We start from the raw sequence: 26838 nt of genomic DNA on the forward strand, positions 1-26838 counted from the left end.
GAAGTTAGTCACCATGATTTTGTTAAACTACATCGTGATTTTACACAAACTTTTACAAAAGTATGGTGATGCACCGTGAATTCGACAAACACAACGCAATACAAACATATATTAAATAAAACAAAAATGTTTAATAATTATTTTTAGAAGTGGATGTTTATGTTTCATTAATAATTATTTTTAGAAGAAGATTTATATTCGAAAAAGTGATTATAAACCAAACACTATAGATATGAATTTGGCTAACTACTACTGGTTTCTCTATCTTTTTTGCGTGACTCTCGTGAGTCATAAACTCGTGACTATACTTTCTTAACTCCGTACTCTCTTTTCATTTCTCTTTCCACACTATAAATACTTTAACCGACTCATCACTCATACTTTCTCCACTTTTTCTCTTTTCACTCTTCTTCCATTTTCCACGTTCTCACGATTTCTCATTTCGCATTTCTCGAATAACCGTTTTTTTCATCGGAATATGGCGACGGCGGAGGAAGAAGTTGCTGCGCCGACGAAAGTGAAGATTGGAGTCTGTGTGATGGAAAAGAAGGTGAAATGTGGCTTCGAGGTTCAATCTCTCTTTTTCATTTTATTTTCTTCTTCGTTATGGTTTTTAACTAACTCTGTAGCACTGACACCTCTGATCAAAGGTGTGTCGTGTCATCTACACACATCTAATTTGAAACTGACACGAATATACTGACATATGTGATTACATTAATTGATTCATTTTCTCAAATAATTACTGTCGTCCACTGGTGTCAGTGTCGTGACCAGCTTTAGTGCTTCGTAGCTTTTTTAGCTTTGAAGCACTAACACATCTGATCAAAGATGTGTTCGGTATCTCACATGTGTCAGTATGCAACAACACATGTGATTAAGTTCAACTAATTCATTTTTTTTATTCTTCAAATTATTACTGATGTGTCCGGTGTCAATGTTGTGGTGTCCGTGAGTGTCTGTGTCAGCGCTTCTTAGGTTTTTAGTGTTGGATCCAGATTTTATATTCTTTGGTTTCTGGTTTAGTTTTAAGTTGAAAACATAGAGGCGTTGTTATGAATGTATATGATTCTGTTGCTCTGTTTTTCATTTGCAGGTTTCTTCAGCTCCTATGGAGCAGATTCTTCAGAGGTTACAAGCATTTGGTGAATTTGAGGTACGTAAACAAACTATTTTTATAAGTTATAAGTTGTTTTTCGTAAGCTATCATGTAGAGTTTACCAAAACAAACTGGAAACAACTTATGAACATGTCATAAGCTGTTTTTATAAGTGCTCTGAAATAGTCTCACAATTGCTTACGTTAGTAGCAGGAGTATATTGTATTGTTTCTTTGGGGTGGCCTTGGCTGCCCCGCTTATTTATTTTTAAATATTTTTATTGGTTAGTGTTCTTAAGTATTTAGCTACTCTAATAATGTAGATTTAGCTACCCCAAGTAAGTATTTTTTTCTAAAAAATTAATAGAAATAGGAAAGACAAAAAATCATCACCGATAGATGAATTTATTCATCTTATTTTGACAATTTGATTCTCTATAGTAACTATGCGGTGAACTTTGTCAAAAACGAAATTTGTCAAGTCAAGATTCATAAATATTTTTTATTTTTCTTTATATGTTACACCCTTGTAAAATTTTGACTCTCTCCTCCGGTGGCTTGTAGATAAGTTTAAATAATCCAATCCAAACAGGTTTTTGTTGATGAATCTACTTGCAACATTTTTTTCTGTGATGCATTGAAATGTACTTGATGCTAATTTCTCACTCTCTCATGTAGTTGTTATGGTTTTGCATTTTGCATTAGTCTCATCTGAACTTCATATTGTATACAGGTTACACATTTCGGGGACAAGGTCATACTTGAAGAACCAATAGAGAGGTATAGTTGATATCATTAGTTGGAACTTGTTTGGACTCTGCATTTTGAAGAACTATATTGGTCTTTTTGTACTTCTCTTTTTAAAGCCATATCTGTTCCAACTTTCAACAATCTTCTTAGTGTTTTGTAATGGTTAATTTTTTGTTCTCTTCATTGAGAAATTGATTGAAATAATAGACTGTACTCAAGCTCTTTCAATAGATAGATATTGGTTATTCTCATGTCTTTCAGGACATATTTACATACTCGGTGGCACTAAGGATTGGTTGCTTTAAGCAAAGGAAATATCTATATGTCATGTGAGAAGTTAAAATTCCAAGTCGAAGGATTTATTTCTTCTGTGCTGGTTTTTTATCATCCCATTATTAGTAGCTATTTTTAACTGATCAGAAAGATCCTTAACAGGATAGATGGAAAATAAGAGAATGGTAACAATGCTGATAATAATTACTTTGTTCAACATATTTACTTATGGGAAGTTGAGAAATTCACATATCTATAACTGGGGGACACTGGAAGGGAAAGAAAAGGAAATGACATTGCAAAAGTATTATATTTGTAGAGCTTACCATATTATGTTATTTTTTGTTAATTCATTTTCATCAGTGTAGATAAATTTGGAAGTTCATATAACTTAATTGAATACTTGACTTTAATTTTGCTATCTGTCCACTTTTGGAGGGATTGAAGATAAAGAAAATATGCTTTCTTGGGGAACAATTTTCTTCCTTGTCTTCTTTTCTAATAATGCATCAGAACAAGGGATCAAACCGGTTTTTTATTTTATTTTCAAATACGTTGCCTGAATCATTTTTTCATTTAAGACATGTATTTTATAGTTGAAATATTTGTTTCTGTCATCTTTTTGGTGTTTAGAGTCACCCTGTTTGCATACTAAGTTCAAATAACATTTTCTTTCAGCTGGCCAATAGTTGATTGTTTGATTGCTTTCCATTCCTCTGGATATCCCCTCGAAAAGGCGGAAGCATATGCTGCTTTGAGAAAGTAAGCTTGTTTACCTAAAAACTTTAACTTATTTGTATGTCATAAATTTATAAACCTTATCTACCATCTATTCTTGTCAAAGTGTTGGATTATGCAACTATAAGATGTTCTGGGATTACTGTTGGGGTCATAGCCATTTACAGCTAGGATGGGAAAATTCTAATGAATATGAGGATTCTTGTTTTCTAGCTTCTTGATAACCAACTTCTAGTTCTAGAAGCAATATCTGTAACAATTTTTTTATCAAGATTACTTGGTATATAAAAGGAGTTTGGTACAATGTGTTGATGAAAAGGTCCATACTCTGTTCAACTTGGAGCCGTTTCTCATGATATGTTCTCACAGTTTTGGGCTCTTGGAAGTATGCAGTTTATGTTGTTCTCTTCTTTATTTGATTGAGGGGAATATCCCCTTTTTTAATAGATGTGGCAAGAATAAAAAGGATATTATTTGATTGAAGTATTTAGTTTATACTGTCCGCTGCTGTATTTGACCGAAGAGAATATCCCTATTTTTGATGGTGTCTATTTGGACTCATATTTTAAGACACAAGGTTTTGTTTTTGGCTTCTGGCTTGTGCTTTGGTCATAGTCTGAGTATGTGATTGGACTTCTTTTGCCGCATTTTCTATTTTGGCCGGATGTTCTTTTTGTTCTTCCCATCCCCTTTCTCCAGCATGGTTTCTCATCCTCCGCCTCCTAAAATAAATCTTGTTAAGTGTTCCTGTTAGAGTGTTAAGCCACTTGCAGTTATTGAAGCATGTTAGGAGGAATGGGAACATAATGTAAGGGACATAATGGGGATTTGGGCTGTAACAATCTTACCCATGTGGCAAAGGGGGTTAAAAGTACGGGAGTAATGGTTAGGTTTGAAGCAAGGCATTAAGGGGGAGGAAAATGAGTTATATGTCATAAACTTTGTTGTTTGTTCATTCTTAGACACATAGTCTTTCACGGCGAGCGTTGGATGTTTTTGGATCAGGGTTTTAATCTCTTGTAGTTGTAGGCAGGCCTTGTAATTTTTATGTATCGTAGTAGGGGACATAGACCTATTATGTATATTGAAATTTTGCGCATATTTAACTCTTCCTTGCAAACACTGGTGATGTTTACTTGATTTCCAACATGCATAAACATATTTTCTTTTTATGATCTATGCTGTTTTGTTAATTTTTTCCATTGCATCTTCCTTTCAATTTTTGGATGAGAATGATTATCAATCTGAAACATGTTCACTGTGATCCAGACCTTTTCTAGTAAATGAACTGGAGCCACAACACCTTCTTCATGACCGAAGGAAAGTCTATGAGGTAGGAGGGATCAGATCATCCCTTTCTTTTAATTAGATACTGCCGTTTCTTCAGTTTTCATGAGATTTCACTGTGTCGGCTGCATTAAGTTAATCTTGGACTTCAGTTTAACGAATAAACATTGTATCTTTCATTTGTTTTAAGTCTTTCATTTTTTTTCCTGCAACCGTATACTAGGAGATGGCTTGTTTGTTTCTATATTTACTCATACAACTGAGAGTTTTAAATTAAAAAGCTGATGTAATTAAATATTTGTTAGAGGTATAAAGCCAATCTTGGATCTTTGCCTTATATAGCTTAGGCATTTGGGAGCATTTGACTTTAACTTGGCATCACACTATCATGGGCTTGCACATTTTGCTTTTTGAGGAATTGGCATTAACAATACACTAGACCTATTCTGCTTGTGTTGTGAATCATATATATGTATGTTTGGTTGGTTGGTGATGTATGGCCAATTACAGCCAAAATGCTTTATGCTATTTCTTTTCTGACACATAATATGTTTTAATAATGTTCAATTTTTTGTTTCAAGCGTCTTGAAATGTTTGGAATCCATGTTCCAAGATACGCCCTTGTAAATAGAGAAGTACCATACCAACAGCTGGATTACTTCATTGAGGAAGAAGATTTCGTTGAGGTTCACGGTATGCGTTTCTGGAAGCCATTTGTGGAGAAGCCTATTGATGGTGAGTTTTTTTTTTCTTTCTCTTCTTTCTGATTAGAACTATTTACCCCGTCCCTTTGATTGATTCAGTCAGCAATGGCAATAAAGTTTGGTGTGATCTAATAATATGCATTAAAAGCAATTGATTTATGAAATGGACATTATATTGGTTGTTTTAGCACAAGAATTCCATTCGAATCTTTAGATTTCCATTAAATATATTAGGTATAACCAGTTGCAAAGATAATTTCTTGAATATGGGGTAACCCTTATTTTGTTTTTTGAAGGTGATAACCATAGTATAATGATATACTATCCCAGTTCAGCTGGTGGAGGCATGAAGGAACTATTTAGGAAGGTAAATTTTCCAGTGACATGTCACTTCCCCAATTTGGTGGATATAATTTGGCACGGGTAATATCTAACAATTTTGACATCCCTTTCCTATGTAATAAATGGATAGTAAGAACGTCAGATAAAAAGGCAGAGACAATTTGATAAGAACTTCAAATATTATGGATAGGAAAACGTCAGATATGGGGTAATCCTATAAAGTAGTATAAGATGCAGTAAGATTCAAAACTGATCCTAAGGGATAAACCAAAATATTCTAGAATAACATCAGGATATTATCTTATTTTCCAAGAATCACATCCATGATACTATCATTTTTGTATAACAAAATTTACATTAAGTTTCTGTCTAAGTTGATGTTATCCTTTCTTTTAGAGTTTTAAGCAATCTGGTTTATTTTGGGTACTGTATGATCTTAGGTTGGCAACAGGTCTAGTGAGTTCCATCCAGAGGTGAGAAGGGTGAGGCGCGAAGGTTCTTATATTTATGAGGAGTTCATGCCAACCGGAGGAACAGATGTTAAGGTTTGGCAGTTTGAGATTTTTTTCTGCGTGTTGATGATTATATCTTTGGGTTTTCTGACATGTATCATGTTTGTCCAAAATTTTTGACATCACAAGTTGTTTTAGAAAAGTTCAACCAATGATTGTAGGTGTATACAGTAGGCCCTGAATATGCTCATGCTGAGGCAAGGAAATCGCCTGTAGTTGATGGTGTTGTTATGAGAAATCCTGATGGGAAGGAAGTAAGTAATATGCTAAACAGTTTAGTCTCTTTCCTGATATACTCGTTTCAGTTCTTATGATCTATGTTTTGTCCTTGCTATTGCGTAATGGATTACTACCACGAGGCTTGTACATTTAGTACAGAATTTGCAAGTGGAATTTGAGTCACTATACAAGTTGAATTTGGCAGACCCCACCTATAGGGAAAAATCCTTGGTTCTTGTTGTTATTCAACCTTTAGGATTCCTTTTAAATATCGATCTACCTTTTCTATTTTAAGTTGCCATTTCCAAGACATGAAGGTTTGGGATTCCTTTCAAGTAGCCCCCTGTATAGAGTCGCTATTCTTGGATTACTTCTCTTCAAAATCATCTCTCTGTTTTCTCTCGCATGTCGCTCCTGCTAACCTGCCTTCTTGCATGTTTCTCATTGTACATTTGTACCACAACCTTATGTCTAATCTGTAGCAACCTATTTCTTTGGTTGCCTAAATTTTCCATATCTTTAGGCTTTAATAAATGTTTCTACAATCATGTGAACACCTAATAGTTATCATAGTTATAGCTATTGTATGAATTAGGGAAGGAATGGACACCATTCTAAAGCAGGCTGGAATTACTGATTATTGTACGTTTTGCAGGTTAGGTATCCAGTGTTACTTACTCCTGCTGAAAAACAAATGGCAAGAGAGGTTTGCATTGCATTCAGGCAATCGGTATGTTATGTTAATGTGATAGTTGAACACTTATAAGATAAAGTGACATTTTTTTGTTCTGTGTGATTATTTTTTGAAACAATCACGTAACTGGTTGGTTGTCTTGTCTTGGTCTGTAGATTTAGGTTGATATGCATTAAACTGGTTCATTTGCATTAAACTTTTGTAGCATGCACTGAATAATAGCGTTAAGAGTTCCTTTCAAAAAGAAAATAGCATTAGAGTTGTTAGACATTCAAATATTGATGTTTGTTATTGCGCAAATGCTATCGAATTTTGCCATGGTCGTTATTAGGAGTCCCACATAGGATGAGATAAGGCCCGAACATAAGTTTACAATGGGGGCAGTCCTCACCTTATATAAGGTTGAGTTAGGCCCAACCAAAATTCTAAGAGTTGTAGTTCTGTTTCTAATGTCACCGATGGATCTGTGCTGTGATTGCCTCAATTCTTTTTTCATTTCTTAGCTTATTTCACTTCTAATTGACATTTGTTGAAGTTCTTAAAAATATGCTTTATATCCTTTTGCTGACAATTAGCCATCTCAACGAAGTTCTATTCATTGGGTTTTCAAAAATATGCTTTATAATCCCTATACTGACAATTAGCCATCTCAACAAAATTCTATTCATTGAACTTTTCATATTATTTTTATAAAATGATTTTGCTTTATCATTGTTCCGTTTTTTTTTTGGTGAAAATGCTGCAGCCCTTTTTTTTTTCCAAAAAAGTAGCGGGATTTTTAATGTTTTTTATTCTCATTTCAAAGTCCTGGGATTATGTGGTTGTAAACCAACTGTTACAATAAGTGAGAGGCAGTATAGTCAACAATAAGGTGCTAAGGGAAGGTACCAAAAGATGGTGTAGGAACGGCCCCTTCAGTGTGGTGCATGCCTTTGGCACCATTGACACCTTTGAAGCATCTTTTCTGGCATAGGAAAGGCTTGCTTTTTATTCCTTTTGATAATTGTAAAAAACCAAAATCCTAAGCCATCCAACTTGCTAACTTGGAGGTCGTAAAATAGCAAGAATTAAGAATGTTCAAAATAGGCTTAAACGCACTTTTGGCCCCCTATGTTTGCCATCGTAACAATTTTGGCCCCCTATTAAAAAAAATGGCAAAAGTGACTCCATGTTTAGGGAAATATGCTCTTTTCGATTATGGCCCCTTTTTTGGGACACGTGGCGGCTTCTCAGCAACTTTGCAACGTTTAGGGGGTCAAAATTGCATTTTTTTTTTGTTAGGGGGCCAAAAGTGCGTTTAAGCCTTCAAAATATTACTAGTTATACTTGAAACTGGCAGTATGCAGCAAACAGCTTAAGGTTTTATTAATTGAACATCTTAGCTTTCTCTTTTGTTTACAAATGTGAGTGTGTGTGTGTTTGTGTTGTGAGTATTGATTCACATATGGGCAGTTAGATAGTGTTATTGTGCCTGCCACTCAGCCTAACCAATTAGGAATAGGATGTTAGTTAGATTTGCTGGCTCAGCTTAATCAAATATGTTGGCAGTTAACTATCCATAGAAGATTATGGAGTTGCATTATTCTAGAATTTATGTTATTTTCCTATTCAATATAAACGTAGCAATGTACTTGAATGATACAATGAAATAAGGAACTCAACACTCACATTCTAAATTTTTCGCTCAATTTTTCTCTCACTTTCCTTTCCACTGTTACTGCTCTTAATATATTTAAATGATTTTGAGAAGCTAATCTACTTGGCGAAAATAAAATTAATACTACACAACAGTAAGGGACTGCTTGAATTCTCTTTTCAAAAACTGTTTTTAGTTTTAAAAAAATTAAAATATGAAAATTAGTTTGATTAGGTTGTTTTGTAAAACTGTTCTATAAATTTGTTATTGTTTTTAAAACTAAAAAACCCAAACTGGTAATTTAAAGAACTATTTTAGAAAATGGTTTTTATAAACTAAAACTAAACACAATCAAACATGTCCTAAATACTGTTCCATTTTCTTTTTGTAATGTTAATTCCTTTCTAGTGTAAGCCATTAACTTTTTGAAGCTCTTATCTTAAGGCATTAAAATGCCCTATTTCCTTCAACTTCCTTGGGATGCGTATCTGTCATTGCAATTTGCACACATGCAACTTCATATGCATGTCATAACACTAAAATAAATGAGATTGAAATCTTGTTCAAAAAATTAATTGAGGTTGAAAAATGGTTGTGTTTTTTGGTGAAATGACAACAAGGTCTGTTCTTCTTAGACCATTATCGTTTCTCGCAGGTTTGTGGGTTTGATCTCTTGAGATGTGAGGGACGCTCCTATGTTTGTGATGTGAATGGATGGAGCTTCGTGAAAAATTCACACAAGTAACATTCTATAATTAATTTGTTTGAAGTACTTATTTTAAACTAGAAACATGATTCCACTTACACAAATAGTTATTCAGTTTGCTTCTGCTGATTAGCACATTTCGTTTAAAATTAAAACTCTTTTCCCATGAGTTGGGGATTTAATTTGATTCTTAATTCCTATCCATAACATATGTTGGAAAAGACAACAAGACTGAATGGCATGCTATTTGAAAAATTAAAAATGTTCCATGAAAACCAGTATGCATTGGGTGTTGATTTTTATGAACTATATTACCTCACCCTAATTTGTTAAATTTAACATTTCTTGCAGTTAGACAGACTTGTTCCTAAATTGTGCATTATCTTTTTATGAATAAAGAATTAGCTAAGATTTTCTCCTTCTGATATATTATGAAATGTCAATGTGAATTGGAGCTTTCCGGATTGCCTTGTGTTTGTTATTTTTGTGGATATAAGTTGGTAATTTAATAAAAGAATATCTGTAAGTACAATTGGTACTAATTTGCTGCATTTTATGTATCTACCTTGATTGGATTATCCCATCATCCCCTCCCCCCTTCCCCCTCCCCCCCAATTTCCCTATTATTTTATACGATGGACTTAAAATACTTAAATTGTAATACTTGTGAGTTTTATACATTTTATCATACTGCAGAATGTAAAGTAAGAAAGAGACATTATGACAACTTTACTAGACATTTGACATGCATTATTTATTCATATTTTTTTTGGATATACGAATTATTTATATTCTAATTGTCACGTAATACTTGCTTCTTTTTCTGAAAATCTCTTTTTCTGCTTGATGCTTCTGAAGGTATTATGACGATGCTGCCTGTGTGCTGCGGAAGATGTTCTTAGATGCAAAAGCACCCCATCTTTCTTCAGCAATTCCGCCAATTTTACCATGGAAAGTAAATGAACCGGTCCAACCCACTGAGGGACTTACGCGTCAGGGTAGTGGTATTATTGGAACTTTTGGACAATCGGAGGAACTACGCTGTGTAATTGCTGTTATTCGTCAGTATGTTCTATTCCCTTCTTATCATTGATTTGTTAAGTGCTATGTTCTTTCCTATTTACTCTTGTGTTTTGGCAGTGGTGATAGAACTCCCAAACAAAAGGTGAAGCTAAAAGTTACTGAGGAAAAGCTTCTGAACCTAATGTTAAAATACAATGGAGGCCGACCTAGAGCAGAGGTAAAATTTTATTTGAGCTACTATATTATTTTACATTTTCTGCATGATCTAATGAGCTTTTGTTTGCAGACAAAACTTAAAAGTGCTGTTCAACTGCAAGATCTATTAGATGCCACACGCATGCTGGTTCCACGTACTAGGTGATTGACCCTTCATAAACTTCAAAATAATTATGCATTAACTTGACATAGAATCCACTCTTAATTTCACAAGATTATTACTGGTCTGGCTTTAGGGGAGGATACTTCACACAAAAAATAATAATCAGAAATTACATTTCCCATGAAAAAAGAATAGTTTATTAGAGAAGAGAAATGCATCTACAGCGAAGAATATATATGTTCTCCCATAAATGGAGACAGAAAAGAAAGACCTCACAAGGAGTTTCCAAATTAGAGTTAAATTTCATTGCATTGAGTTGCATTTTTTTTTTCTTACCGATATTGAATGGGTAGCAGGCATGAATTTACAGCACTTATAACAGGACAGGAAAATGATGAAAAGAAAAAACAGATGCAGAAATATTTGCAGATTCTTTGAGTTATCTGCTTCCTTCCATATATATAAAGGATTATGAAATGTTCACGTAGTTAGATTTGATGTTCTTGTATGCATTGCCATTTTGGTTTGCAAAGAGTTTTTAATTAACTATAGCTGTATGTATTATTTAGACCTGATCGAGAAAGTGATAGTGAGGCTGAAGGCGAGCATGGTGAAAAGCTCCGTCAAGTTAAAGCTGTTCTCGAAGAGGTTTTTAATTCTCTTGACTATTTTATTTTATTCATTAGTTTATTTAGTACTAATTAACTGGTTTTAATATTGACCTTTTTGATACTTGATTTACACTATGGCACTGTTTGTTCCATGTAGCAATCCCATTTAGTGATAAAAAGGATTGGTTTTTTTGTTTTGTTTCTGCTGTGCATTTATCTCGATAAAGGAAAAGTTGGTCTGGTAAACAAAAATTTTAGGAAAACCTGTTGGCCGTGACATGCTGGGCAGATTGATTCCGAAAGAGGAAGATAATGCTCCTGCCTGTACTTTCAAATAACAAATAATTATTCATAGCCATTATTCTTGTTTTTTTTCCTCGTAGTTTTTTATCATAAATTTTTTGGAGATATTTCATAGGTTTTTTCCCCTTCTGAATATCAGGGAGGACATTTCTCTGGCATATATAGAAAAGTGCAACTAAAGCCACTAAAGTGGATCAAAGTGGCCAAAAGCAATGGTGAAGGTGAAGAAGAACGACCTGTTGAAGCATTGATGGTTCTCAAGTATGGTGGTGTTCTTACACATGCTGGCAGAAAGCAGGTAAAGTTTAGTAACAATAAAGAATATTTCTGCTCAGCTTGAGTTTGATTGTATTGTTGCTATTATTGCTGAAGATAAATTTATGTTCTTATTTATAACTTTCTTTCAGTTGTGTTGATTATGTTTTTTACTTTGCAGGCCGAAGAACTTGGAAGATATTTTCGGAATAATATGTATCCAGGTAACTCAAGTAAAATTTCATTTAGCCGTACGTCTAAACTTTACTGCAATGGTTGTATTTTTAACTAAAACAGCATTGCATCATATTACAACATATTTTCGTCATGTGATCTCACATTTTCTAATTTAATATTTGATTATTTGAGACCCTTCTTTCAAGTCTGCATGCTGGATACGTGAATGCATACTTTCAAAGATATATAACCATGGGTGGATCTTCACTTAATTGTTATACCTTTTAGTAGAGTTGATGTTAGATGTGCTGTACGTTGTCGTCTTCATTCCTAACACATCTCTCATTTCCACGGCATTCAATTGAACTAAACAAATGGTGCATTTTTGTCCTTATAAAACATATTATGATGTGTGGGAAAGGAATCAGATTTCTCAAACCAATGATGTAAAACTACTGTATGAGTTGGTTCATAACCGGCGATACTTAAGATAATTAATTTCGGTCCACCCTTACCTGAAAAGCACAATCCGCTTGTTAACATGTTCAAGTGTTTAATTGCTTTTAAGCATGTTTTGTGCATCTTTACCGAGTTCAACGCCAATTTTTAGCAGTTTAAAATATTTATTTGCATTGTGAAAATATTATTTTCATGCATTTGAAGTAGTTGGTTTATATACGACTTTCGTCCCTGTAATTATAGTGTTTTTTGGTTTTAGTCCCTGTAAGTTTCTTTTTTTTGGGTTTAGTCCTTGTGTTAGTTTTTTTTTTGGTTTAGTCCCTGACATCATATGTGGCCCAAGATGGCATTACGTTAGGAACTGAAAGCAACAATTTTTTAATTTGCAGGGACCAAAATCTTATTTAAACCAAAATAGTTTTACTGTTTTCAATCAGTTTTGGACAATAAGTTAATTACTGAAATAGAATGCATGCCAGTTGAACACTAAGAATACCCCCACGTATATACCTATATTGGGATAACTGCGGCATCAGGGCTTGTTTGGTTTAGTTACCATAATTGTTTCAGGCATGATCCTTCTTTCATTATAATGCTGACATGGTAGTGGACTGTAAATATGTATAAAGAAGAGAAATCAAATTCTGTAAAATTGCAGGAGAAGGTACAGGCCTGCTTCGCCTCCATAGTACATATCGTCATGATCTTAAGATTTACAGCTCTGATGAGGGTCGTGTGCAGGTATGGGCTACATTTCTCTAACCATCCCATTCCCACTATCAAAATAAGGCCTAAGTTGTTTATTTGCAGTTTATTTGTTTGATACCTAGATTTTGTTTCTACTTGCAATTGGCACAATCTGTCAGCGTCATCTGTAAGGTCTTCCTGACAATGCCTTTGTATATGTTGACAGATGTCCGCGGCCGCATTCGCCAAAGGTCTTCTTGATCTTGAAGGGCAGCTAACTCCAATTCTGGTTTGTTTTTTTTTCTTTTTTTCCTTGAATAATATATTTGACCTTGTTTTCTGTTTTGGATTTAATTTAACTGAAATTTGATCTCAGGTTTCCCTGGTTAGCAAGGACTCCTCTATGTTGGATGGGCTTGACAATGCCAGTATTGAAATGAAAGAAGCCAAGGTTTGTGATGTTTTGATAATGTAGTTTCAATTGTGATGGTAAATTGAAAGTGGTTTATGCTCAAATATTCTGCAGGCTCGGCTGAATGAAATCATTACTTCTAGTTCAAAGACTGTTCATAGTGATGAATCGCCAGAATTTTCTTGGATGGTTGATGGAGCTGGATTGCCACCCAATGCATCAGAATTGCTTCCCAAATTGGTAATGTTTCGTAAATATTGATATGCATCATGTATGTGACCTCTTTCTTCATGATTCAGAGGGGAGGATAAAATGCTCTTTTTTGAATTGAAGTAATTAATCTGGCTCTCTTATGAAAGTCGATATATACTTGGTATATGTTGACCGATGTCTGATTCTTTATGGAGATTCGAGTATTTAACTTCATTTTAGCTTTTGTGTTGTGTCGATTTAACAAGAATGATGAGAACGTGAAAGTCTTAATTCCTATTGTTGAGATAACATCTCAATCAAATATTCTATTGGTTACGTCATATCTAACATTAATAATTTTTGTTCTTGAAATGCTATTTTGTTATCTACTTTGTGATCCTATCTTAACATTAATAATTTTCGTTCTTGAAATGCTATTTTTAATTTACTTTGTGATCCTAGCAACATTTTATAAACAAGAAAACTTAACTTTAAAGGAGTTTAGTAATCCCGTCCTATCACAAAATAGCCACTTCATAGAACAAAGGTGGAAAGCTGTTGAATAATGTAACTTCAAATAATGGGCAAGAACTTATTGGTATATATTTTTGCAAAATAAGATATCCGTTCCCATAATGCTGATAAAGTGGCATGTCAATAAACTACAATTGCAATGATGAAATCCATTGGTGGAGTGCTGTTACTTGTCTCGTCAAAAAAAAATGTGGGATTAGTGCCGGATTGTTTTTCATCCATCTGACACTCACATTACATGGAACCCTTCGTATCTGCAAAGCAATAGAAAAATAGTAAAAAATTGATTCATTATGTTTTAAACACACAATAGTGCATATTAAAGCCTTCTAAGCATGCAAACTGATAAAATTAGAGGTTAAGAGGCTTCGATATGCATAGAATCTGTTCAATTTAGAACAAAAGGGGGAATGAACATGCCACCAGTTGTAGGGTTTGTGAATAGACAGGTGAACATTCTTTTTTAAAAAGAATGGAACTCCTATGGCAAATATAATATAATTTGAAATCTTATTATGACAATTGTTTTTTATAAATTGGTCTTATATTGAAACATATTTGAAGGTCACAAATTTGTTATAAAAAAGTTGATTTAACCAAATTTCAGTAGATTTCATGTTGGCAAGGTGGGTTTACTTTTCCTTTTCCATGATCACAGTGATCTTTTATCATTTATTCAGATCATGTCATCTTCTGCTTGCGGGAAACCTGTTTTTTTTCTGCTGTCTGAGTTTATTAATCCACACAGGATATTGTATTCATGATAAATTTATTTCCTTCTAATTCTTACTTCTACGCCTTTACTATTAAAATAATGTAATATGAAACCATTTTTGTAAATATGCAACTAAATATTTTTCTTTTAAATCCAACTTCCCCTGTGTATCTTATGAATAGGTAAGTTTGATTAAGAAGGTTACTGAACAAGTAAGAATTCTTGCCAAGGATGAAAATGAGAAACTGACAGAAACTAGCTTATATGATGTTATTCCTCCTTATGACCAAGCAAGAGCACTTGGGAAGACAAATATTGATGTTGATCGTATAGCTTCTGGCTTACCTTGTGGAAGTGAAGGGTTTCTCTTAATGTATGCCCGGTGGAAAAAGCTTGAAAGAGACCTGTATAATGAACGGAAGGAGTAAGTATTTACCAATATTGTTGATTTGATCTTGTTTGGTTTTATTCTGTTTTGGATATTAGGAGACAAAAGGCTACTTCAAGTACCATTAGTACAATAGAAAGGGCCAAGGAGTTAGTTACATTATGTGAAGTAACTTAACTTAAATACTTGACGGAAAGCAGTCACGTTGGGATTTTTTTTTTAAAACTAGATACTGTGAAGTCAAAACTTATGTGAAACCCTTAGGATTTGCATATGGACACTTCATGTTTATTGCTTGATGTGTATTTTTCCGCAAATATGTAATATTATATTACCTCATCTAAATTACTTCTTGTCAAGCCATTGCAATAGAGCATGCTTTAGTTTTCACCTTGTAGTATCTTTTCACCAAGCCATTCTAACTTTCATTCCATTAATTACAATGCTTTCGATTATTTCTAGTTTCTATTTCATGTTAGCTTTTTCCAGTGACAATTTATTAACAAAACTTTCTGAATACTATTCCTATGTCATGCATGTAATAGCCATTATGCCTTTGTTTTTCTTGTTGCTGTGTGTGTGTAATGTGGTGGATGACACTTGGTGTGTTACTTGCACAGGCGCTTTGACATCACCCAAATTCCCGACGTCTATGATTCATGCAAGTAAGTTATTTCTTTTTTAGGTTTGAATGAATGTCAGCTTCTGGGAACCTGTTTTCAGATTTCAAGGGGATGTAATGTGATGCTAAGTCTTTTGTTTCTTTATGGCTATAACATTGTTAAAAAATAATTTTATCTTTCTCTTTCCCCTGACCCTTTTAGGATATTGTTTATATTAGAGAACCAAGAGTTCAGCTCGTTTGACAGATCTTGCAAAAGTATTTGAAAGCATATAGTAAAACGTAAATGAATGAAAAAACCAAGAGCAAGTTAACAACTGGACTGTTCTACCAGGCCAATTTTTGTGGATTTCATTTCTGTTAAAATAGGGTTTTTCCACTTACAACATCTCAGCTTTAATTAAATGATGATGATTAAATATTGAGTTATAGCCCCTGTTCTCATACTCTCTCTCTCTCTCTCTTGGTCTCTTAAAATTTTTATCCTACTTTCCTGTATATTTTTTTCTGCTCCAGGTCTATTCTTTTTACATTGGCCCTCTCTCCAGCTTTATTTGAGCCTCAAGCCAATATGTAGTATTTCAGTTGTGACTGGGCATTAAGATTTAGTAGTCCCTTACAGTTGATCAGTAGAAAATTTGCCTGCCTATGGTGTTATCATCTGCCAAACACTTGAAACTAAATCTTATTTATATGTCTATATCAGATATGCCTAACTCAGTCTTCCGTTTTACAAATTTAAAAAATAAATTGTCAGCTTCTCTTATTCCTTTCTTATGAGAATTTCACATTTACTTGCACGTTACAGGTATGATCTCTTGCACAATGCACATCTTAATCTAGAAGGATTGGACGAACTTTTTAAAGTTGCTCAGGTATGTTACGTTAGGAAATCCATGCTCAGCTAGAATTGATTGAACCAGTTCAAGACAAACATTTCTTATAAAATTATGAATAGTGTTTGCCTTTTAGTATTTTGAAATAAAACAGAAAAGCATGATATTTGTCTATATATTACATAACCTTTACTGATGAGTTCTATTTGTCCACTTTCTTTGTTGCACCGCCTCCATATCGCAGGCACTTGCTGATGGTGTAATACCAAATGAATACGGAATTAATCCCAGTCAGAAGCTGAAGATTGGCTCAAAGGTAACTTCCTGCTGTAAGGAGTATTGCAAATTGCCTTCGATGTTACAAATCTTTTAACAGTTTCCTTTCTGTGTCTGTGCATAATTTCACGTTCAGTCTTCCATTTATAAATGGTTGGTTAATAGTAAGAATAATGAAAATGAAAATTACTAGATGACATGACCACTTCTTCCTAGGTTCATAGCTATGAAAGGAGACAATATAAAAAGTAAAACCTTTGAATTGTGGTCATGGTTTGATACATAAGACTAAGCACTAACACTTATTAAACAAACATAGGAATACCCATTCCATCTAATAAAAGTATATCATCATTCTTACCTCTGTATGAGGGAACAATCATTATTCTTCATTCTGTAGAATGAAGCTTTTTATTTGCTAATCATCACGGGAATACACATCCAGTTTAATAAAGCAAGGAATGAAATTGTGATTCCCGACACCAAACATGACATAGCATAAGTAAGAAACAAGCACTTAATACCTGTATATTATGTAAGTTCAAATTTTTAACTATATTTTTAAGTTTCTTTCAGTTGATATTGTTTGATGAACACACTTGTACTCTGATTTGATGCTTTGTTTTAATTGTTTGTGCCTTCTCAATCCAGATCGCACGTCGATTATTGGGAAAACTTTTGATTGATCTGAGGAATACCCGTGAGGAAGCCATTAGTGTTGCGGAGTTAAAGAGCAACCAAGACCACGATTCATCATTCCCAAAAACTGAAAAGGAAAATACAGATGCCAAACCAAAACATCTAAATAAGAATGGTGAACTAAGAAAATCCATCACTTTGAACGATATATCAATGGACCAAGATGATGATGATGATAAAGAGACCAAATATCGTTTGGATCCAAAGTAAATATCCTGTCTTCATTTTATGCCGTCCATTATGTTGTATTCTTTTTTTGGTAGAACATTATGTTGTATTCTAATATTGTTATTCTCTGCCAGGTATGCAAATGTAAAGACACCTGACCGCCACGTGCGAACACGCTTATACTTCACATCGGTGAGTGCTGTGTTGCTCTAAGTTATAAACCCTCGAAAGAAATTTACTTGTAAACCCCTCTCTCCCTAGTAAATTGTTGGCAAAACTATTTCCTATTTGGCTAATTCAATAATCACGAAATGATTCTCATTACATAACCACAAATACACGTTTTGTGGTTTTTTTTCCCAAACTAAAATGTTTTACATGAATATATCTCTTCTGTTTTTCCCAAAATTTTTATTCTTTGCTGGGCCCTATTGTAGAGATATAAATAATTTTCTATGTTTTACATGAATATATCTCTTCTGTTTTTCCCAAAATTTTTATTCTTTGCTGGGCCCTATTGTAGAGATATAAATAATTTTCTTATTTTTGGCAGAAAAGGTTTGCATTTCCTTAACTTACTATTTTTGTTGTTAGGAATCACATATTCATTCACTCATGAATGTTCTTCGTTATTGTAATATGGATGAATCTCTTCAAGAAGAAGATAGTCTTGTTTGCTACAATGCTCTAGAGCGCCTATTCAAAACAAAAGAGCTTGACTACATGAGTTACATTGTGCTGAGGATGTTTGAAAACACAGAGGTAGTGTATTTTTTACAATTTTGTCCAATCAACATATCTAATTAGTTACTGCAATATTCAACATTTAACCATTAGTTGGCATTAGTAAATTTTATGTTGTGATTCCTTAATGCTCAACACTATATTAGTTCTTTTAATTCCGTTTATGCTTTTGATTGAATAAGTTTAGTTGGCAAAAAGGCAGAATATATCTCAAGCCTTAGTGAGGACTTAGTGTGGTGGGGTGTGTTTTTGCTGGTTATTTTAGACCTTTTGGCTGGGATTGATAGCTTGATGATTTTTTCCCCAAAGGTTAGACAATCAAGTTCTTTACGTGAAATTTAGTGTTCAGTTTAGGCGAACTGTGCTGACGACAAGGGGTATAGGAATGATGCTATTAGTCATTAGGAGAACCCACAGCCACTTCAATTCGTATCATAGTATGTATAATTCATAACAGGTTAGTGTATGGAACCATATTCCTGACTCAGTATTTGTTCTTTATTTTCTCTCTTTATCTAAAACCCTTTAAATGTGATATGGCATAAAAAAATGCTTCTAGTCTTCCACCTTACAAGTCAGTTTTGTAGTAGGCAGGCCAAACCCAACACATAAGAAAGGGGATGAAAAAGAAAGAATTTGAGGAGAAAGATAATTCTACAATTATGCGAGCAAGATTTGTAGAATGAGATTTATTTAGATCACGATTTGTGCAGACCTATTATTTTTTTTATCGGGAAAGAAATACAGATAAATTCATGCTTCATATTAGGATTGTTCGACGTGTTTGCCGTGACTTTGATGCTTCTGCTTCTGCTTCTGATTCCTGTCGTTAATTTGTGATGCAATACTGAACCAGTGCCAGAAAGTGCTTATTAAACCAAACATGACTTTAATTTTTTTTCCCAATTCAAAGCAATAATCTTTTAAGTGTGAGTGATTATAATGTTTTCAAAGGCATAATGAATTGTCAGGTGTTATTGTAATGTATGCTTTTTTTTATTGAATATTGTAGTTTATGCTAGTACGCTCTTTTTAGAGAAAAAATGACTTGACTTTCAAATTTTAGGTGGCTTTAGAAGATCCGAAAAGGTTCCGCATTGAGCTGACCTTCAGTCGTGGGGCTGATTTATCACCACTGGAGGTAAATCTAAAAATACTTAACTATGATATACAGTTTATTAGGGTTGCCTAATAAGAGATCTATAATGGTGTATTTGAACTCTATTCATTTGCCATTACAATGGTGTGTATAATAAGAGTGAAAGTCATTTAATTATCCTTCCTAGGTTTGAAGGATACTTATGTTGCAACTTCTGTTGTTAAAAATATCACCAATTTAAAAATAAATTACTTTTATGAGATTTCATCTGTTTGTAACATATTTTTTAGAAAATAAGAATTTGAAAATAAAATAAATAAAAATTAAATTGCTTCAAATGAGATGTTTTGAGTAGATTCTCTTGAAAATCACTGTTTATTGATTAAAGTGATTTTCATCATGGTAAACAAGTACAAAATAGCTTCTATTTTCGATAAAAACAATAATTGAATATCAAAATCCCTTTTGTATAATTTGTAACAAAGGGCTCTACACCAGATGTTTTGAAGCTATACGATATTTCTTCATTGTTTTTCTGAAAACATGCTGCTCATAGGACATATCAATATGCAATGGATTTTAGTTCATCCTCTTGACATAACTTCATTCTCTTGACAACTTTTCATGTGAAGAATGTATCAGTATGCAGATTATGTATTGAATTTCTTTTCATTAACTTATTTCTGTTTGTTATGGTTGGCAGAAGAATGACAGTGAAGCTGCTTCGTTGCATCAGGAACACACACTTCCTATTATGGGTCCTGAAAGGCTACAAGAAATTGGTTCATGTCTCACGTTAGAAAAAATGGAGATGATGTTTTGTCCATTTGCTATGCCTGCAGAAGACTTCCCTCCACCAGCAACACCAGCAGGATTCTCCGGCTATTTCTCAAAAAGCGTACTCGAGCGTCTAGTAAATCTTTGGCCTTTTCATAAGCATGCCTCCCATTCTAATGGGAAATAGTAAACTTGTAAAATGCTCTTCATATTCTTAATGTACATGGAAAAGTTTGGGAAAATTACGGTTTTTATGCAGACCGATTATGTACTCAAAATCATATGTGGTATTATAGACGTGTGGTTAAACCTTTTTTTTTTCTTCGGTCAAGGACGTGTGGTTAAACTTACTTCTCACATTTCAATTTTTCTCGTTTGGTACTTTCAGCATTTAAGCCAATACAGAGTAAAAACAAGAAACAAAGTAAAAAAAAATGATAAAACATGTCAAATATAATCAAAACAATATATAAATACCACCGAAAAATTGTAAAAATCAAATAAAGTTGATGCAAATTATTTTGGATTTTTCTAGGAATATAATATGAAAAATTAAAAAAAGAAAAAGAAAAATGGCCCTAAACAATTGATTTTGAATTTTAAGGGTGGAGTCCCATATGAAGTAGCCAGAAAATCAGATTTTGAATTGAGAACAACCAATAATGACCTAAAACAAAATGATGAGTTAAAATATTAATATGGTCCTTAAACTGGCTATCAATGCTACAAACATATTCAGAATTTGTGCTTATCCAGTTCAAATTATATAATCCGAACTATTTCTCACTATTTTAGGGGTCGTTTGAATTCTATAATTCGAAATTCGAAAAAAGCAAGAAGCGCACCCTATTTTATATTTGTGGGTATTCATATTATGAATTTGAATCGGTTAAAACATGTAGAAAGTTCAGTTATATGGAGAAATTTCCCCCAAACAAGTGACAAAGAAGACTCCAAAACAGGATAGAGGGTTTCAGCCTAAACACTCCAAAACAGTTGCAATTGACAATTCCACATCACATTCACAGTACCATCATATGATTAAACATGCAAAATACATCAATTTTGTTTCTGTTTTTTACTCAATACATCAATTTTGCTAAATTATCAAATGAACAACATCATATTGGTGAATCAACCCAGCAAGTTCAAATTTTACAACTTTATAATCACCATCATCATCATGATAAGATTATACCCAGTTTTTCTTTATCATTGAAAAATAAAATAAAAGATAGATCAATATAACTAAGCTTTGTGCTTTTGAACCTTGTTTTTAAGTTCATCCTTCTTTGCTCCAACAACCTTGTCAACCTCTTTCCCATTCTTCAACAACAGAAACGTTGGCATAGCCTGCACCTTAAACTCCTGCGCCACATCCTATAATTCCCCCAAAAAAAAGCACACACATAAATTAAAACATTATAAATATGCGAAGAAGCAATAACACCTATATTGACACATCGACACCGATAATAATTTGTAAAATTGACATAATTGAATGTAATCATGTGTTTGTATTGTGCTATGATACAATACAAACACGTAAATATGCTACAAAGCATTGATGCAAATAATGACACATTGACTCCAAGTGAATCAATTTTTGACCATATTTTACTTACTTGACGATCCAAAATGGACACATCGACATGATAATAGTAAGTTTTAAAAGGAAAAAGCTTAGGTGCATTTCCTTAAATGCTTTTTTGTATGGTTCTGAATTAAACTACTCAAATTTTATTATAGCCGGTTAAAATGTATTTTTTACTTAAGAACCAACTAAAGAAATGTACTAGTTTCCATCCATTTTAACAAATAATATAATGAATGCGATCACATGTGTCAGTATTGTGTTCGATGTTCGATGCATGCTGACATGTGTGATAAACCTACATGTGTCAGTGTTGTGTTCGATGCATGCTTACATGTGTGATAAACCTTCTATCCGAATTGTCGGTGCTAAAAAATTCACAGAAATAAAAAACAGAATAGTTCATCAAATTGGGAATAAAAATATTACCGATAATTCATCAACATCAATTTTGATGAATTCAACATCAGTGAATTCATTAGCCATAGCTTGAAGAATCGGTTCCATCATTTTACAAGGTCCACACCATGTAGCAGAGAAATCAATCACCACCTTCACAAAAGACAAAAATCAAAACAATTCAGATTAAAAAAAAAAATATCAGAAAAAAAATGGGAAAATTGAGATCTAAAGAGGTTTACAAGACGAGGAGAATCTTTGAGTTCGTTGAAGTGAAGTTGCCAGCGAGCAGATGAGTGGAAAGTCTTGACGGAAGAGTTCTCCGATGATTCTGATGACTGTGAGGCGGTGGCGGAGTCGCCGCCGACTAAGGAAGAGAGAAATGATCCCATTGCTGTCTCTTTGCGCTGATTTTTTGAGTTGTTGTTGTTGTTGACTTTGCTTGCTTGGTTACTACGCCTTTATGACATGTATTTTCTTGTTTTATAACGAGGCTAAATATATCTTTAATTTAATTTGTAAATACAACTCATAGGATAACTTAGAAATCGTGATGAAGTCTAATATATGTTCATGTTATATTTTATCTGAAGTGAGATTCTTTAACACATCCCTCATTATCAATATTATTGGACTTAGTTTGTGGACATAAATAACGGGTGGGTATGACCTCACAAAATCGGCGAGGTGATTGCCCCCACTTATAAACACATGTTAAGGCTACATGTTGTTTGATGTGTGACTCTTTAACACACCTCTTCATGACCAACACTATTGGGCATGGTTCGTTGACATAAATGGTAGGTGGCTGATAGCGGAAACCTGATAACAGGTGATTCAATGGATCTTAGAAATCGTGGTTGGTCCTAATGTAACAGCCCGATTTTTAGCTAGATTTATTTTAATTACTTTTATTATTTGTTTATATGTGTTTGTGTGTGATTAATCATCATTGGGTGCATTTTCATGGGTTTCCGTGTTAGAAGGGTATTTTAGTCTTTTAAACTTAAGGGTATTTTGGTCATTTTGTGAGAACGGATAAAATTATAATTTTTGGTGGGAATTACTTTTAGTGATTAGTGAGAATAGTTATTTCATTAAGTTACTAGAGTAAATTGAGATTTTACCGTTTAGTGACCGTTAGTGACATTTTACCGTTATTAGTTAAATATCGTTTGAAGTGTAGAAATATTTTGGTTTGAATAGAAATGGATTAAGCCCACTAGAAACTAGGTTAAGCCCATTAAGGGTCATACCTAAGGAGTTGTCTTAGGAAAATATCACTTCATTCATTTCATAAGATATTTTCTAGAGAGGTAGAGAGAGAAAGTGAGAGAAGAGAAGAACAAGGGTTAGAGAGAAGAGGAACTCGAAGAATTCAAGGGTTTGAAGAATCATAGAAGCAAAAGTGAAGCTAGAGTTAATAGTTGGAGATAATTAAGGTAAGGAGGTTAGTTTTTATCATAATCATTTAGTTAATTCTTTTTCTCTTGTTCTATGCATAATTGATTATGAGAATAAGTGATTATCATGAACCCAATCTTTGAAATTCGTGCTTATGTGGTAGAGATATGTTTGAATATGTTAATTTGATGTTAAATGAATTGTTCATGATGAAATTGCAAGTTCATGATAAAATGGGTAGTTTGTAAATTATGCTCAATTGGTGAATTATGTATGGTTGTTGATGAATTATGATCAATGGTTGTTGTTGATGTTTAGTCATATTGTTGATGATGATACATGACTTGGGTTTGCATGATTCATAATTTTTTGTTGAGAAATGGATTATTGTTGGTGGTTTTGTGAAATTGATGAAGTTGAGTTAAGTGTTCATGTGAAGGACCAAAATGAACTTTTGATATATATGGTTGTTGATTGAAATTTTGTTATTGTTGGATGAATTGAACCTAGGAGAATTTCTGTTTTCATATTGTGGTTGTGTTAGTTGAGTCGTTTGAGAGAAAACGGGTTTTTCGTGTGAAATGTCGATGCTTAAGCGTTTTCGCCAATAAGTGTTTATGTGAGGTTTTGGAAAATGACTTTTGGGATGGTTGAAACGTGGAATTTCTGTAGATTATTTTAGAGTCAAGTGTTAGGAGTATGTAGGCGAAATGGTGAAAAACGCACCTTTTGGAAAAGCTGATTTTTGGACTTGATATTGTCAAAATCGTGCCACGATTTGTTGGCAGAACGTTCAATGGTTCTGGACATAAAAACGTGTCACGATTTCAAAAAAAAAAACGTGACACAATTTTTGTGAATCAGATCCTTCATATTTCACTATTTTTCACCCCTTTCCGCTTTGAATTGGATTTTGGTGTAAACATGAAAGTTTTAGGTAATTAAGTTATCTTTCTAATGGCTTTGGTTTGACGTCCAAATGAATTTTAGAATTTTAGTTATGATCAAATTACTAAACATGGGTCATGTGGATTTTTGTGAAAACTTATCATAACTTTTTCTATGAGCCGTGGAACTTTTCCAAACTTGATATTGGATATGATGTTTATCATGAGATGTGTATGCTATCTTACTAGAATGTAAGGAATGTTGAATTGGTGAAACTATATGTGATAGTTGATGTTGAATGACATTGTTGATTATTGATAATAATGTTGATGTGTAATGATGAATATTATGATTTAATTATGAATGAGCATGTTTTCTTGATAATGCAAATGATGTGGAGATGAACAATATAATTGGGTGTTGTCCTATATATTGTGGAGAAAATTGAATTGTTGTCGCATTATCGAGTCTTATTACATGTCCATGCATCATAGTCTTGTTGAGATTGTAGTTGTAAAAGAGTTGAACTCTTTTACTTCGGAGATTATGTAAGGTGGGTGTGAACCCTTACATACGATGTGTTTTATCATCAAAGGTGACGACCTTTTGGAGATTTGGTACCACATGCATTTATGTGTCAATAAGTGCATATCATGACATGAGTCTTATTTAGAAACGTGATTGGTGATTACGTATGCATAATTGTGTATTGATATTTGTCCATGACACATGTGATTGGTGGTTATTGATGTGAGATATTGGAGTGCGACGTAAGTATTGAAATGTGTTTTTTTATTGATTAAATGCATGATCTTAATTGAAATATTCATGTTAACTGCTATTTGGATTATGATAATGTAATACTTACCCCTAGTGGTTTTAACCGCCTACCTGTCTGTATGGATGGGTAGATGTTGTGCAGGAGTAGTGCTTGGTGATATCGGGGGCTTTCTCCGGGTGTTGAGTCGGCTCTGATCTAGGCTTGTTGTGTCGGTCTAGATTAGGTTATTTTTGGATTCTGTTTTGTTGGAGATTACCCGTTTGTTTGGGATTTTTGAGATGCATATATGTGATGTAATTTATTGCGTCAAGACATGTACATATTCGGACTACTCTGGTTTATATTCTGCTGCAACTATTGAGGTTTATATACATGTCTATTGGTTTTTGAATTTTGAATGTGGCGTAGCCTCTATTTCTTGAATAAATGTATTATTCGCATGTTTAATTGTTTTAATAGAAATAGGAGCGTTACACCTAACACAACCCCACAAAATTAGATTGTGCTGTGACGATTGCCTCCACTTATAAACACATGTCAGACCATCTTCTGTTGTGCGTAGTTTTTAGCAATCAATGTTTTTTTTCCTGATGGAACATGTAATAGTATTTTATTAGATATCAATTTGCAAATATATATCAGTACAATAAACATAAGACCACTTACAATGATGGTGTTGAAGCAGCTTTTCAACAGTTGAAACCATTGCAATGTTGTGTTGAAAGTTGAATGCAAGTGAGGTGGAAGAGAGATGATTAAAGCTTTCAACATGTTGAAAGGGACAACGGTGGGCCAAGCTGAAGATGATATGGCGCAAAAGAAGTGGTTTGTAGGGAGAGTGCACTACATGCGCCAGACAGATGCGACCGGTCTTTCTCCGGACGCGGAGAGAGAATGTGGTGGTGGATAAGAGCTGTCACGTGGCACTTGCTGATTGGCTTGCTGGATTTATCTCATTTTAATTATTTGAACTGAATTATTTCATTGCAAATGATTTTTTTTTGCCAAAATTCATGATTTTTTTTTCTATAAATAGAGACTTGGTTCATTTGAATTTGGCACAAAAAAAAAAACCAAAATTTTCCACTATCTTAATATTATTATTTTTCTATTAGTTTTTCTTTTGAAGTGTTAATCTTCTTTTTAGTGAAATGGATCCCAATAATAATCATTTCAACACTCAGAATTCTTCTAATTATCCATTTAGTTACCAAAATCCCAACAATTATCAAAATCGAAATCAATTTTCCAACCAACGTCCTCAAAACATACCTAATTTTGGTTTTGCACCAAATTTCAACAAGTCACCCTTTGTTCCAAAACATACCTATGATGGGATATCCATCTCAAACACCCTCGTTTAATGGTTATATGCCAATGGGGAATGGAAATTTTTCGAGGTTGGTGCACCTGAATTTCCCGAATTTTCAACACAAATAACCCTTGGTGGTATGATACATGCTAATGAAGTCACCCCAAATCCAGTGGGTTCAACTCCTAATCGCAAGAAAAACCAG

The 26838-nt window shown here is 33.6% G+C and overlaps 2 protein-coding genes across 4 annotated transcripts; one reads left to right on the top strand and one right to left on the bottom strand.

Annotated features, from left to right (window-relative positions):
• Positions 1-261: 261 nt before the first annotated feature.
• Positions 262-20620, top strand: LOC11405383 (inositol hexakisphosphate and diphosphoinositol-pentakisphosphate kinase VIP2). 3 transcript variants are annotated; one of them, XM_003621040.4, is made up of 30 exons: positions 262-568; positions 1097-1156; positions 1832-1878; positions 2800-2883; positions 4129-4192; positions 4728-4881; positions 5147-5217; positions 5633-5737; positions 5866-5958; positions 6579-6653; positions 8909-8994; positions 9818-10024; positions 10100-10199; positions 10269-10339; positions 10871-10949; positions 11355-11513; positions 11652-11694; positions 12765-12847; positions 13020-13082; positions 13170-13244; positions 13320-13445; positions 14829-15070; positions 15655-15699; positions 16465-16531; positions 16737-16808; positions 17420-17673; positions 17770-17827; positions 18230-18397; positions 19446-19520; positions 20182-20620. In XM_003621040.4, the coding sequence occupies exons 1-30, from the start codon at positions 479-481 to the stop codon at positions 20440-20442; spliced, it is 3177 nt and encodes a 1058-aa protein (XP_003621088.2). In that variant the 5' UTR covers positions 262-478; the 3' UTR covers positions 20443-20620. The 3 variants fall into 3 exon arrangements, with proteins under 3 accessions (XP_003621088.2, XP_013447522.1, XP_024627363.1); XM_013592068.3 differs by having other exon boundaries at positions 262-550; XM_024771595.2 differs by lacking the exon at positions 262-568 and adding an exon at positions 2110-2177.
• Positions 20621-21257: 637 nt separating this feature from the next.
• On the bottom strand, positions 21258-22716 carry LOC11411777 (thioredoxin H2). Its single transcript, XM_003621041.4, has 3 exons — positions 22491-22716; positions 22279-22401; positions 21258-21635 (listed from the first exon to the last, which is right to left on the bottom strand). Exons 1-3 carry the CDS (start codon positions 22638-22640, stop codon positions 21504-21506), a joined length of 405 nt encoding a protein of 134 aa, XP_003621089.1. The 5' UTR covers positions 22641-22716; the 3' UTR covers positions 21258-21503.
• Positions 22717-26838: the final 4122 nt, after the last annotated feature.

Source organism: Medicago truncatula, chromosome 7, assembly GCF_003473485.1.
Source record: "Medicago truncatula cultivar Jemalong A17 chromosome 7, MtrunA17r5.0-ANR, whole genome shotgun sequence".
Lineage (NCBI taxonomy): Eukaryota > Viridiplantae > Streptophyta > Magnoliopsida > Fabales > Fabaceae > Medicago > Medicago truncatula.